This window comes from Numenius arquata, unplaced genomic scaffold (genome assembly GCF_964106895.1).
Source record: "Numenius arquata unplaced genomic scaffold, bNumArq3.hap1.1 HAP1_SCAFFOLD_1648, whole genome shotgun sequence".
Taxonomy (NCBI): Eukaryota; Metazoa; Chordata; class Aves; order Charadriiformes; family Scolopacidae; genus Numenius; species Numenius arquata.
This window is the reverse complement of record NW_027414842.1, coordinates 1-12,515: the sequence shown is the minus strand read 5'-3', so window position 1 is coordinate 12,515 and position 12,515 is coordinate 1. Positions and strand designations below refer to the sequence as shown.

Here is a 12,515-nt window from a genome sequence, read left to right as displayed (position 1 = left end):
TCCCCTGTATCCCCAGCCCCCCTGTCCCCCCTGTCCCCCCCTGACCCCCTCGTCCCCCCTGTCCCCCCCTGTCCCCTGTGTGTCCCCGACCCCCCCGTCCCCCCTGTCCCCCCCTGTCCCCCCTGTTCCCTGTATCCCCAGCCCCCCTGTCCCCCCCCGACCCCCCTGTCCCCCCTGTCCCCCCCCATCCCCCCCGACCCCCCCTGTCCCCAGCCCCCCTGACCCCCCCTGACCCCCCCTGTCCCCTGTCCCCAGCCTACTCGGCGCAGCTGGACGCGGAGCTGGGTCCCCAGAGCTTCCTGGGCCCCGAGTTCCCCCCCGTCACCCCCACCTCCCCCCGGCGCTTCTCCCCCGGCCCCAAGGACCTGCTGCCCGAGGACGACATCCCCAGGTACCCCCCCCTGTCACCCCCCCTGTCACCCCCCCCGTCACCCCCCCCGTCACCCGGCATGGCCCTGCGTCCCCGGGGCTGTCCCCAAGGGCACGTCCTGGGGGGGGTGTCCCCGTGTCCCCTGGGGTGTCCCCAAGGTCCCCCCAAACCCATCCCGGGGGTGTCCCCATGTCCCCTGGGGTGTCCCCAAGGTCCCCCCAAATCCATCCCGGGGGTGTCCCATTATCCTGGGGGTGTCCCCGTGTCCCCTGGGGTGTCCCCAAGGTCCCCAAAACCCATCCCGGGGGTGTCCCCATGTCCCCTGGGGTGTCCCCAAGGTCCCCCAAAACCCATCCCGGGGGTGTCCCTGCATCCTGGGGGTGTCCCCGTGTCCCCGGGGGTGTCCCCAAGGTCCCCCCAAACCCGTCCCAGGGGTGTCCCAGAATCCCGGGGGTGTCCCCGTGTCCCCTGGGGTGTCCCCTGTCCCCAGAGTGTCCCCGCGGTGTCCCCTGTCCCCCGGGGTGTCCCCGTGTCCCTGGGGTGTCCCCCATCCCTGTGTCCCCGTGTCCCTGCGGTGTCCCCTGTCCCCCGGGGTGTCCCCGTGTCCCCTGCGGTGTCCCCTGTCCCCCGGGGTGTCCCCAAGGTGTCCCTGGGGTGTCCCTGGGGTGTCCCCACTTGTCCCCGTGTCCCCAGGGAGCCGCAGTGTCCCCTGTCCCCTGGGGTGTCCCCCATCCCTGTGTCCCCGTGTCCCCTGCGGTGTCCCCTGTCCCCAGAGTGTCCCCCGTCCCCGTGTCCCCTGCGGTGTCCCCTGTCCCCAGAGTGTCCCCCGTCCCCATGTCCCTGCGGTGTCCCCCGTCCCCGTGTCCCCACGGTGTCCCCGCGGTGTCCCCAGGGAGCCGCGACGCATCGTCATCCACCGGGGCTCCACGGGGCTGGGCTTCAACATCGTCGGGGGGGAAGACGGCGAAGGCATCTTCATCTCCTTCATCCTGGCGGGGGGCCCGGCCGACCTCAGCGGGGAGCTGCGCAAGGGCGACCAGATCCTCTCCGTGAGTGCCTGCCCCATAGCGGGACCCATAGCGGGACCCACAGCCTGCCCCACGGCCACCCCGTCCCCACGGCCAGCCCCATAGACAGCCCTGTCCCCACATCTCCCCACGGCCACACGTCCCCACGCTGCGCAAGGGCGACCAGATCCTCTCCGTGAGTGCCTGCCCCACGGCCTGCCCCATAGCGGGACCCATAGCGGGACCCACGGCCACCCGTCCCCACGGCCAGCCCCATAGACAGCCCTGTCCCCACATCTCCCCACGGCCACGCGTCCCCACGCTGCGCAAGGGCGACCAGATCCTCTCCGTGAGTGCCTGCCCCACGGCCTGCCCCATAGCGGGACCCATAGTGGGACCCACGGCCACCCATCCCCACGGCCAGCCCCATAGACAGCCCTGTCCCCACATCTCCCCACGGCCACGCGTCCCCACGCTGCGCAAGGGCGACTAGATCCTCTCCGTGAGTGCCTGCCCCATAGCGGGACCCATGGCCTGCCCCATAGCGGGACCCACGGCCTGCCCCACGGCCACCCCGTCCCCACGGCCAGCCCCATAGACAGCCCTGTCCCCACATCTCCCCACGGCCACGCGTCCCCACGCTGCGCAAGGGCGACCAGATCCTCTCCGTGAGTGCCTGCCCCATAGCGGGACCCATGGCCTGCCCCATAGCGGGACCCACGGCCTGCCCCACGGCCACCCCGTCCCCACGGCCAGCCCCATAGACAGCCCTGTCCCCACATCTCCCCACGACCACGCATCCCCACGCTGCGCAAGGGCGACCAGATCCTCTCCGTGAGTGCCTGCCCCATAGCGGGACCCATAGCGGGACCCACAGCCTGCCCCACGGCCACCCCGTCCCCACGGCCAGCCCCATAGACAGCCCTGTCCCCACATCTCCCCACGGCCACACGTCCCCACGCTGCGCAAGGGCGACCAGATCCTCTCCGTGAGTGCCTGCCCCACGGCCTGCCCCATAGCGGGACCCATAGTGGGACCCACGGCCACCCATCCCCACGGCCAGCCCCATAGACAGCCCTGTCCCCACATCTCCCCACGGCCACGCGTCCCCACGCTGCGCAAGGGCGACTAGATCCTCTCCGTGAGTGCCTGCCCCATAGCGGGACCCATGGCCTGCCCCATAGCGGGACCCACGGCCTGCCCCACGGCCACCCCGTCCCCACGGCCAGCCCCATAGACAGCCCTGTCCCCACATCTCCCCACGACCACGCGTCCCCACGCTGCGCAAGGGCGACCAGATCCTCTCCGTGAGTGCCTGCCCCATAGCGGGACCCATGGCCTGCCCCATAGCGGGACCCACGGCCTGCCCCACGGCCACCCCGTCCCCACGGCCAGCCCCATAGACAGCCCTGTCCCCACATCTCCCCACGGCCACGCGTCCCCACGCTGCGCAAGGGCGACCAGATCCTCTCCGTGAGTGCCTGCCCCATAGCGGGACCCATGGCCTGCCCCATAGCGGGACCCACGGCCTGCCCCACGGCCACCCCGTCCCCACGGCCAGCCCCATAGACAGCCCTGTCCCCACATCTCCCCACGACCACGCATCCCCACGCTGCGCAAGGGCGACCAGATCCTCTCCGTGAGTGCCTGCCCCATAGCGGGACCCATAGCGGGACCCACAGCCTGCCCCACGGCCACCCCGTCCCCACGGCCAGCCCCATAGACAGCCCTGTCCCCACATCTCCCCACGGCCACACGTCCCCACGCTGCGCAAGGGCGACCAGATCCTCTCCGTGAGTGCCTGCCCCACGGCCTGCCCCATAGCGGGACCCATAGTGGGACCCACGGCCACCCATCCCCACGGCCAGCCCCATAGACAGCCCTGTCCCCACATCTCCCCACGGCCACGCGTCCCCACGCTGCGCAAGGGCGACTAGATCCTCTCCGTGAGTGCCTGCCCCATAGCGGGACCCATGGCCTGCCCCATAGCGGGACCCACGGCCTGCCCCACGGCCACCCCGTCCCCACGGCCAGCCCCATAGACAGCCCTGTCCCCACATCTCCCCACGACCACGCGTCCCCACGCTGCGCAAGGGCGACCAGATCCTCTCCGTGAGTGCCTGCCCCATAGCGGGACCCATGGCCTGCCCCATAGCGGGACCCACGGCCTGCCCCACGGCCACCCCGTCCCCACGGCCAGCCCCATAGACAGCCCTGTCCCCACATCTCCCCACGGCCACGCGTCCCCACGCTGCGCAAGGGCGACCAGATCCTCTCCGTGAGTGCCTGCCCCATAGCGGGACCCATGGCCTGCCCCATAGCGGGACCCACGGCCTGCCCCACGGCCACCCCGTCCCCACGGCCAGCCCCATAGACAGCCCTGTCCCCACATCTCCCCACGACCACGCATCCCCACGCTGCGCAAGGGCGACCAGATCCTCTCCGTGAGTGCCTGCCCCATAGCGGGACCCATAGCGGGACCCACAGCCTGCCCCACGGCCACCCCGTCCCCACGGCCAGCCCCATAGACAGCCCTGTCCCCACATCTCCCCACGGCCACACGTCCCCACGCTGCGCAAGGGCGACCAGATCCTCTCCGTGAGTGCCTGCCCCACGGCCTGCCCCATAGCGGGACCCATAGCGGGACCCACGGCCACCCGTCCCCACGGCCAGCCCCATAGACAGCCCTGTCCCCACATCTCCCCACGACCACGCGTCCCCACGCTGCGCAAGGGTGACCAGATCCTCTCCGTGAGCGCCTGCCCCACGGCCTGCCCCATAGCGGGACCCATAGTGGGACCCACAGCCTGCCCCACGGCCACCTGTCCCCACGGCCAGCCCCATAGACAGCCCTTTCCCCACATCTCCCCACGGCCACGCGTCCCCACGCTGCGCAAGGGCGACCAGATCCTCTCCGTGAGTGCCTGCCCCATAGCGGGACCCACGGCCTGCCCCATAGCGGGACCCACGGCCTGCCCCACGGCCGCCTGTCCCCATGGCCAGCCCCACAGCCAGATCCACAATGACATGTCCCCAGGGCTGTCCCCATGGGGGTGACACGTCCCCATCCCCGTGGGGGTGACACGTCCCCGTCCCTGTCCCCGTGGGGGTGACACTCATGGGGGTGCTCTGTCCTCATGGGGGTGACACGTCCCTGTCCCCGCGGGGGTGATGTGACAACCATGGGGGTGACATGTCCCCCCATCCCCACGGGGGTGACACGTCCCTGTCCCCATGGGGGTGACACTTATGGGGGTGCTCTGTCCCCACGGGGGTGACACGTCCCCCCATCCCCACGGGGGTGACACATCCCTGTCCCCACGGGGGTGACACGTCCCCCCATCCCCACGGGGGTGACACATCCCTGTCGCCACGGGGGTGACACGTCCCCGTCCCCACGGCAGTGAGACGTCCCCATCCCTGTCCCCACGGGGGGGTGATGTGACACCTATGGGGGTGCTCTGTCCCCGTGGGGGTGACACGTCCCCGTCCCTGTCCCCGTGGGGGTGACACTCATGGGGGTGCTCTGTCCCCACGGGGGTGACACGTCCCTGTCCCCATGGAGGTGACACCCATGGGGGTGCTCTGTCCTCATGGGGGTGACACGTCCCCGTCCCCGTGGGGGTGACACATCCCTGTCCCCGCGGGGGTGATGTGACACCCATGGGGGTGACACGTCCCCCCATGCCCACGTGGGTGACACATCCCTGTCCCCATGGAGGTGACACCCATGGGGGTGCTCTGTCCTTATGGGGGTGACACGTCCCCGTCCCCGTGGGGGTGACACTCATGGGGGTGCTCTGTCCCCACGGGGGTGACACGTCCCTGTCCCCATGGAGGTGACACTTATGGGGGTGCTCTGTCCTCATGGGGGTGACACGTCCCCCCATCCCCACGGGGGTGACACATCCTTGTCCCCACGGGGGTGACACGTCCCTGTCCCCACGGGGGTGAGACGTCCCCATCCCTGTCCCCACGGGGGGGGGGATGTGACACCCATGGGGGTGCTCTGTCCTCGTGGGGGTGACACGTCCCTGTCCCCTTCGGGGGTGATGTGACACCCATGGGGGTGACACGTCCCCCCATCCCCACGGGGGTGACACATCCTTGTCCCCATCCCCATGGAGGTGACACGTCCCTGTCCCCATGGAGGTGACACCCATGGGGGTGCTCTGTCCTCATGGGGGTGACACGTCCCCCCATCCCCGCGGGGGTGACACGTCCCTGTCCCTGTCCCCGTGGGGGTGACACCCATGGGGGTGCTCTGTCCTCGTGGGGGTGACACGTCCCCGTCCCTGTCCCCGTGGGGGTGACACTTATGGGGGTGCTCTGTCCCCACGGGGGTGACATGTCCCTGTCCCCATGGGGGTGATGTGACACCCATGGGGGTGCTCTGTCCTCATGGGGGTGACACGTCCCCCCATCCCCACGGGGGTGACACATCCCTGTCCCCGTCCCCGTGGGGGTGACACGTCCCCGTCCCTGTCCCCATGGGGGTGACACTTATGGGGGTGCTCTGTCTCCACGGGGGTGACACGTCCCTGTCCCCATGGGGGTGATGTGACACCTATGGGGGTGCTCTGTCCTCGTGGGGGTGACACGTCCCCCCATCCCCACGGGGGTGACACATCCTTGTCCCCACGGGGGTGACACGTCCCTGTCCCCATCCCCGCGGGGGTGACACGTCCCCGTCCCCACGGCAGTGAGACATCCCCATCCCTGTCCCCATGGGGGGGGGGATGTGACACCCATGGGGGTGCTCTGTCCTCGTGGGGGTGACACGTCCCCGTCCCCGTGGGGGTGACACTCATGGGGGTGCTCTGTCCTCATCGGGGTGACACGTCCCCGTCCCCGTGGGGGTGACACCCATGGGGGTGCTCTGTCCTCATGGGGGTGACACGTCCCCGTCCCCGTGGGGGTGACACATCCCTGTCCCCATCCCCATGGAGGTGACATGTCCCTGTCCCCATGGGGGTGACACTTATGGGGGTGCTCTGTCCCCACGGGGGTGACACGTCCCTGTCCCCATGGGGGTGATGTGACACCCATGGGGGTGCTCTGTCCTTATGGGGGTGACACGTCCCCCCATCCCCACGGGGGTGACACATCCCTGTCCCCGTCCCTGTCCCCATGGGGGTGACACTTATGGGGGTGCTCTGTCCTCATGGGGGTGACACGTCCCTGTCCCCATCCCCATGGAGGTGACACGTCCCTGTCCCCATGGAGGTGACACCCATGGGGGTGCTCTGTCCTCATGGGGGTGACACATCCCTGTCCCCATGGGGGTGACACCTATGGGGGTGCTCTGTCCTCATGGGGGTGACACGTCCCTGTCCCCATCCCCGCGGGGGTGACACGTCCCCGTCCCCGTCCCCGTGGGGGTGACACGTCCCCATCCCTGTCCCCATGGGGGTGACACTTATGGGGGTGCTCTGTCTCCACGGGGGTGACACGTCCCTGTCCCCATGGGGGTGATGTGACACCCATGGGGGTGCTCTGTCCCCGTGGGGGTGACACGTCCCCGTCCCCGTGGGGGTGACACGTGTCCCCGTGTCCCCAGGTGAACGGGGTGGACCTGCGCAGCGCCACGCACGAGCAGGCGGCGGTGGCCCTGAAGAACGCCGGCCAGACCGTCACCATCATCGCCCAGTACAAGCCCGAGGGTGAGCCGGGAAGGGGTCCCCGGGGGGAGGAAGGATTAGAGGGGGGGGGGGTGTGTGTCCCCCGACACCCTCCTACCCCTGTGTCCCCCCCCCCTTGTTCCCCCCCCCTCCAGAGTACAGTCGCTTCGAGGCCAAGATCCACGACCTGCGGGAGCAGCTCCTCAGCAGCAGCCTGGGATCGGGCAGCGCTTCCCTGCGCAGCGACCCCAAGAGGGGCTTCTATGTCCGGTCAGAGGGGACACTGGGGACACTGGGGACACTGGGGACACTGGGAGGGGTTGGGGGGGCTGGGGGGGACGGGGGGAGACAGGGCACATGGGGACACGGGGGGTGACACGGGGACACGGGCAGCATCTCCCCATGCAGCGACCCCAAGAGGGGCTTCTACGTCCGGTCAGAGGGGACACTGGGGACACTGGGGACACTGGGGGGACCTGGGGACATTGGGGGGACTGGGGGGGACGGGGGACATGGGGACACGGGGGGTGACATGGGGACATGGGCAGCACCTCCCTGCGCAGCGACCCCAAGAGGGGCTTCTACGTCCGGTCAGAGGGGACACTGGGGACACTGGGGACACTGGGGACACTGGGAGGGGTTGGGGGGGGCTGGGGGGGAAGGGGGGAGACAGGGCACATGGGGACACGGGGGGTGACACGGGGACACGGGCAGCGTCTCCCCGCGCAGCGACCCCAAGAGGGGCTTCTACGTCCGGTCAGAGGGGACACTGGGGACAATGGGGATACTGGGGACACTGGGGGGGACCTGGGGACATTGGGGGGGCTGGGGGGGACGGGGGACACGGGGACACAGGGGGTGACACGGGGACATGGGCAGTGCCTCCCCACACAGCAACCCCAAGAGGGCTTCTATGTCCGGTCAGAGGGGACACTGGGGACAATGGGGATACTGGGGACACTGGGAGGGGTTGGGGGGGCTGGGGGGGACTGGGGACATGGGGACACATGGGGACACGGGGGGTGACATGGTGCTCAGGCAGTGCCTCCTTGCACAGCGACCCCAAGAGGGGCTTCTATGTCTGGTCAGAGGGGACACTGGGGACACTGGGGACACTGGGGGGGACCTGGGGACATTGGGGGGACTGGGGGGGACGGGGGACATGGGGACACGGGGGGTGACACGGCGACATGGGGGGTGACACGGGGACATGGGGGGTGACACGGGGACACGGGCAGCGTCTCCCCACACAGCGACCCCAAGAGGGGCTTCTACGTCCAGTCAGAGGGGACATTGGGGACACTGGGAGGGGCTGGGGGGGCTGGGGGGGACCTGGGGACATTGGGGGGGCTGGGGGGGACGGGGGGGGACAGGGGACATGGGGACACGGGGGGTGACACGGGGACACGGACAGCGTCTCCCCGCGCAGCGACCCCAAGAGGGGCTTCTACGTCCGGTCAGAGGGGACACTGGGGACACTGGGGACAATGGGGACATTGGGGGGGCTGGGGGTGAACTGGGGACACTGGGGACGCTGGGGGGGCTGGGGGGGACATGGGGACACCGGGGGTGACAGGGGTGTCCCCACAGGACTATGACAAGGGGTTCCTGAGGGGGACACGGGGGGACACTGGGGGTCTCGGGGGGGTCATGGGGGTCTCGGGGGGGGGTCATGGGGGGCTCTGGGTGTCGGGGGTCACTGGGGGGTGTTGGGGGACACAGGTGACACTGGGGGTGACAGGGGTGCCCCCTCGGGACTACGACAAGGGGTTCCTGAGGGGGACACGGGGGGACACTGGGGGTCTCGGGGGGGTCATGGGGGTCTCGGGGGGGTCATGGGGGTCTTGGGGGGGTCATGGGGGGCACTGGGGGGTGTTGGGGGACACAGGTGACACTGGGGGTGAGAGGGATGTCCCCTCGGGACTACGACAAGGGGTTCCTGAGGGGGACAAGGGGGGGGGGGGGCATTGGGGACACTGGGGGGGTCTCTGGGGGATGTTGGGGGACACAGGTGACAGTGGGGGTGACCCGTGTCCCCCCCCGTTGTCGTCCCCCCCCCCCAGGGCGCTGTTCGACTACGACAAGGCCAAGGACTGCGGGTTCCTGAGCCAGGCCCTCAGCTTCCGCTTCGGGGACGTCCTCCACGTCCTGGACGCCTCCGACGAGGAGTGGTGGCAGGCGAGACACGTCCTGCCCCCCGGGCAGCCCCCCGACATCGGCTTCGTCCCCAGCAAGAGACGGTGGGTTACTGGGATGGGACTGGGAGGGGACTGGGAGGGGACTGGGATGGACTGGGATGGGACTGGAAGGCACTGGGAGGCACTGGGAGGCACTGACAAGGGACTGGGATGCACTGGGAAGGGACTGGGAGGCACTGGGAGGCACTGGGATGGGACTGGGAGGCATTGGGAGGCACTGACAAGGGACTGGGATGCACTGGGATGGGACTGGGAGGCACTGGGAAGGGACTGGGAAGGGACTGGAAGGCATTGGGAGGCACTGACAAGGGACTGGGAGGCACTGGGATGGGACTGGGAGGCACTGGGATGGGATTTGGAGGCACTGGGAAGGGACTGGAAAGGCACTGGGAGGCACTGGGAAGGGACTGGGAGGCACTGGGATGCACTGGGAAGGGACTGGGATGGGACTGGGGAGCACTGGGGACACTGGGAGGCGAGACACGTCCTGCCCCCCGGGCAGCCCCCCGACATCGGCTTCGTCCCCAGCAAGAGACGGTGGGTTACTGGGATGGGACTGGGAGGCACTGGGAAGGCATTGGGAGGCACTGACAAGGGACTGGAAGGCACTGGGAGGCACTGACAAGGGACTGGGATGGACTGGGAGGCACTGGGAGGCACTGGGAAGGGACTGGGATGCACTGGGAAGGGACTGGGAGGCACTGGGAAGGGACTGGGAAGGGACTGGAAGGCATTGGGAGGCACTGACAAGGGACTGGGATGGACTGGGAAGGGACTGGGAGGCACTGACAAGGGACTGGGAGGCACTGGGATGGGACTGGAAGGCACTGGGAGGCACTGACAAGGGACTGGGATGCACTGACAAGGGACTGGGAGGCACTGGGAGGCACTGGGAAGGGACTGGAAGGCATTGGGAGGCACTGACAAGGGACTGGGAGGCACTGGGATGGGACTGGGAGGCACTGGGATGGGATTTGGAGGCACTGGGAAGGGACTGGAAAGGCACTGGGAGGCACTGGGATGGGACTGGGAGGCACTGGGATGGGACTGGGAGGCACTGGGATGGGATTTGGAGGCACTGGAAAGGCACTGGGAGGCACTGGGAGGCACTGGGAAGGGACTGGGAGGGGACTGGGGAGCACTGGGGACACTGGGAGGCGAGACACGTCCTGCCCCCCGGGCAGCCCCCCGACATCGGCTTCGTCCCCAGCAAGAGACGGTGGGTTACTGGGATGGACTGGGAGGCACTGGGAAGGCATTGGGAGGCACTGACAAGGGACTGGAAGGCACTGGGAGGCACTGACAAGGGACTGGGATGGACTGGGAGGCACTGGGAGGCACTGGGAAGGGACTGGGATGCACTGACAAGGGACTGGGAGGCACTGACAAGGGACTGGGAGGCATTGGGAGGCACTGGGATGGGACTGGAAGGCACTGACAAGGGACTGGGAGGCACTGGGATGGGACTGGAAGGCACTGGGATGGGACTGGAAGGCACTGGGAGGCACTGACAAGGGACTGGGATGCACTGACAAGGGACTGGGAGGCACTGGGAGGCACTGGGAAGGGACTGGAAGGCATTGGGAGGCACTGACAAGGGACTGGGAGGCACTGGGATGGGACTGGGAGGCACTGGGATGGGATTTGGAGGCACTGGGAAGGGACTGGAAAGGCACTGGGATGCACTGGGAAGGGACTGGGAGGCACTGGGATGGGACTGGGAGGCACTGGGATGGGATTTGGAGGCACTGGGAAGGGACTGGAAAGGCACTGGGAGGCACTGGGAAGGGACTGGGAGGCACTGGGAGGCACTGGGAAGGGACTGGGAGGGGACTGGGGAGCACTGGGGACACTGGGAGGCGAGACACGTCCTGCCCCCCGGGCAGCCCCCCGACATCGGCTTCGTCCCCAGCAAGAGACGGTGGGTTACTGGGATGGGACTGGGAGGCACTGGGAAGGCATTGGGAGGCACTGACAAGGGACTGGAAGGCACTGGGAGGCACTGACAAGGGACTGGGATGCACTGGGAAGGGACTGGGAGGCACTGGGAAGGGACTGGAAGGCATTGGGAGGCACTGACAAGGGACTGGGAGGCACTGGGATGGGACTGGGAGGCACTGGGATGGGATTTGGAGGCACTGGGAAGGGACTGGAAAGGCACTGGGAGGCACTGGGATGGGACTGGGAGGCACTGGGATGGGATTTGGAGGCACTGGAAAGGCACTGGGAGGCACTGGGAAGGGACTGGGAGGCACTGGGATGCACTGGGAAGGGACTGGGATGGGACTGGGGGGCACTGGGGACACTGGGAGGCGAGACACGTCCTGCCCCCCGGGCAGCCCCCCGACATCGGCTTCGTCCCCAGCAAGAGACGGTGGGTTACTGGGGTGGGACTGGGAGGGGACTGGGAGGGACTGGGATGGACTGGGATGGGACTGGAAGGCACTGGGAGGCACTGGGATGCACTGGGATGGGACTGGGAGGCACTGGGAAGGCACTGGGAGGCACTGGGAAGGGACTGGGAGGCACTGGGATGCACTGGGAAGGGACTGGGAGGGGACTGGGGAACACTGGGAAGGGACTGGGATGCACTGGGAAGGCACTGGGATGCACTGGGAAGGGACTGGGAGGCACTGGGATGGGACTGGGAGGGGACTGGGAGGCACTGGAAAGGGACTGGGAGGCACTGGGATGGGACTGGGAGGCACTGGGAAACACTGGGAAGGCACTGGGAGGCACTGGGAAGGGAATGGGATGCACTGGGAAGGGACTGGGAGGCACTGGGAAGGCACTGGGAGGCACTGGGAATGGACTGGGAGGCACTGGGAGGGGACTGGGATGGACTGGGAAGGGACTGGGAGGCACTGGGATGGGACTGGGAGGCGCTGGGAGGGGACTGGGATGGGACTGGAAGGCACTGGGAGGCACTGGGATGGGACTGGAAGGCACTGGGAGGCTCTGGGAGGCACTGGGATGGGACTGGGATGCACTGGGATGGGACTGGGAGGCACTGGGAAGGCGCTGGGAGGGGACTGGGATGGACTGGGAAGGGACTGGGAAGGCAGTAAGGGGGCATTAGTGTCACAGTGGGGGGGGGTCATTGGGGGTGTACTGGGAGCAGTGGGGGGGTACTGGGAGCACTGGGAGACCGCACTGGTCTCTCTCCCCGCAGGGTGGAGCGTCGGGAGTGGACGCGGTTAAAGGCCAAGGTGAGACCCCCCCCCCCCGGGACCCCCCCCCGGGACCCCCCCCCTCCCCTCCCCCCCTCTCCCCCCCCCCGGGAACCCCCCCCCCCAGAACCCCCCCCTCCCCTCCTTCC

General features: G+C 68.8%; 1 protein-coding gene across 1 annotated transcript; it reads left to right on the top strand.

The window, feature by feature from the left end:
* Nucleotides 1-213: 213 nt before the first annotated feature.
* Nucleotides 214-12,405, top strand: LOC141478234 (disks large homolog 4-like; the record flags this gene model as incomplete). Its single annotated transcript, XM_074167347.1, has 6 exons — nt 214-391; nt 1,263-1,419; nt 6,938-7,040; nt 7,154-7,268; nt 9,062-9,238; nt 12,369-12,405. Coding segments are annotated over 6 exons (767 nt in total), but the record flags the coding sequence as incomplete, so codon positions are not given.
* Between the last annotated feature and the right edge of the window lie 110 nt (nt 12,406-12,515).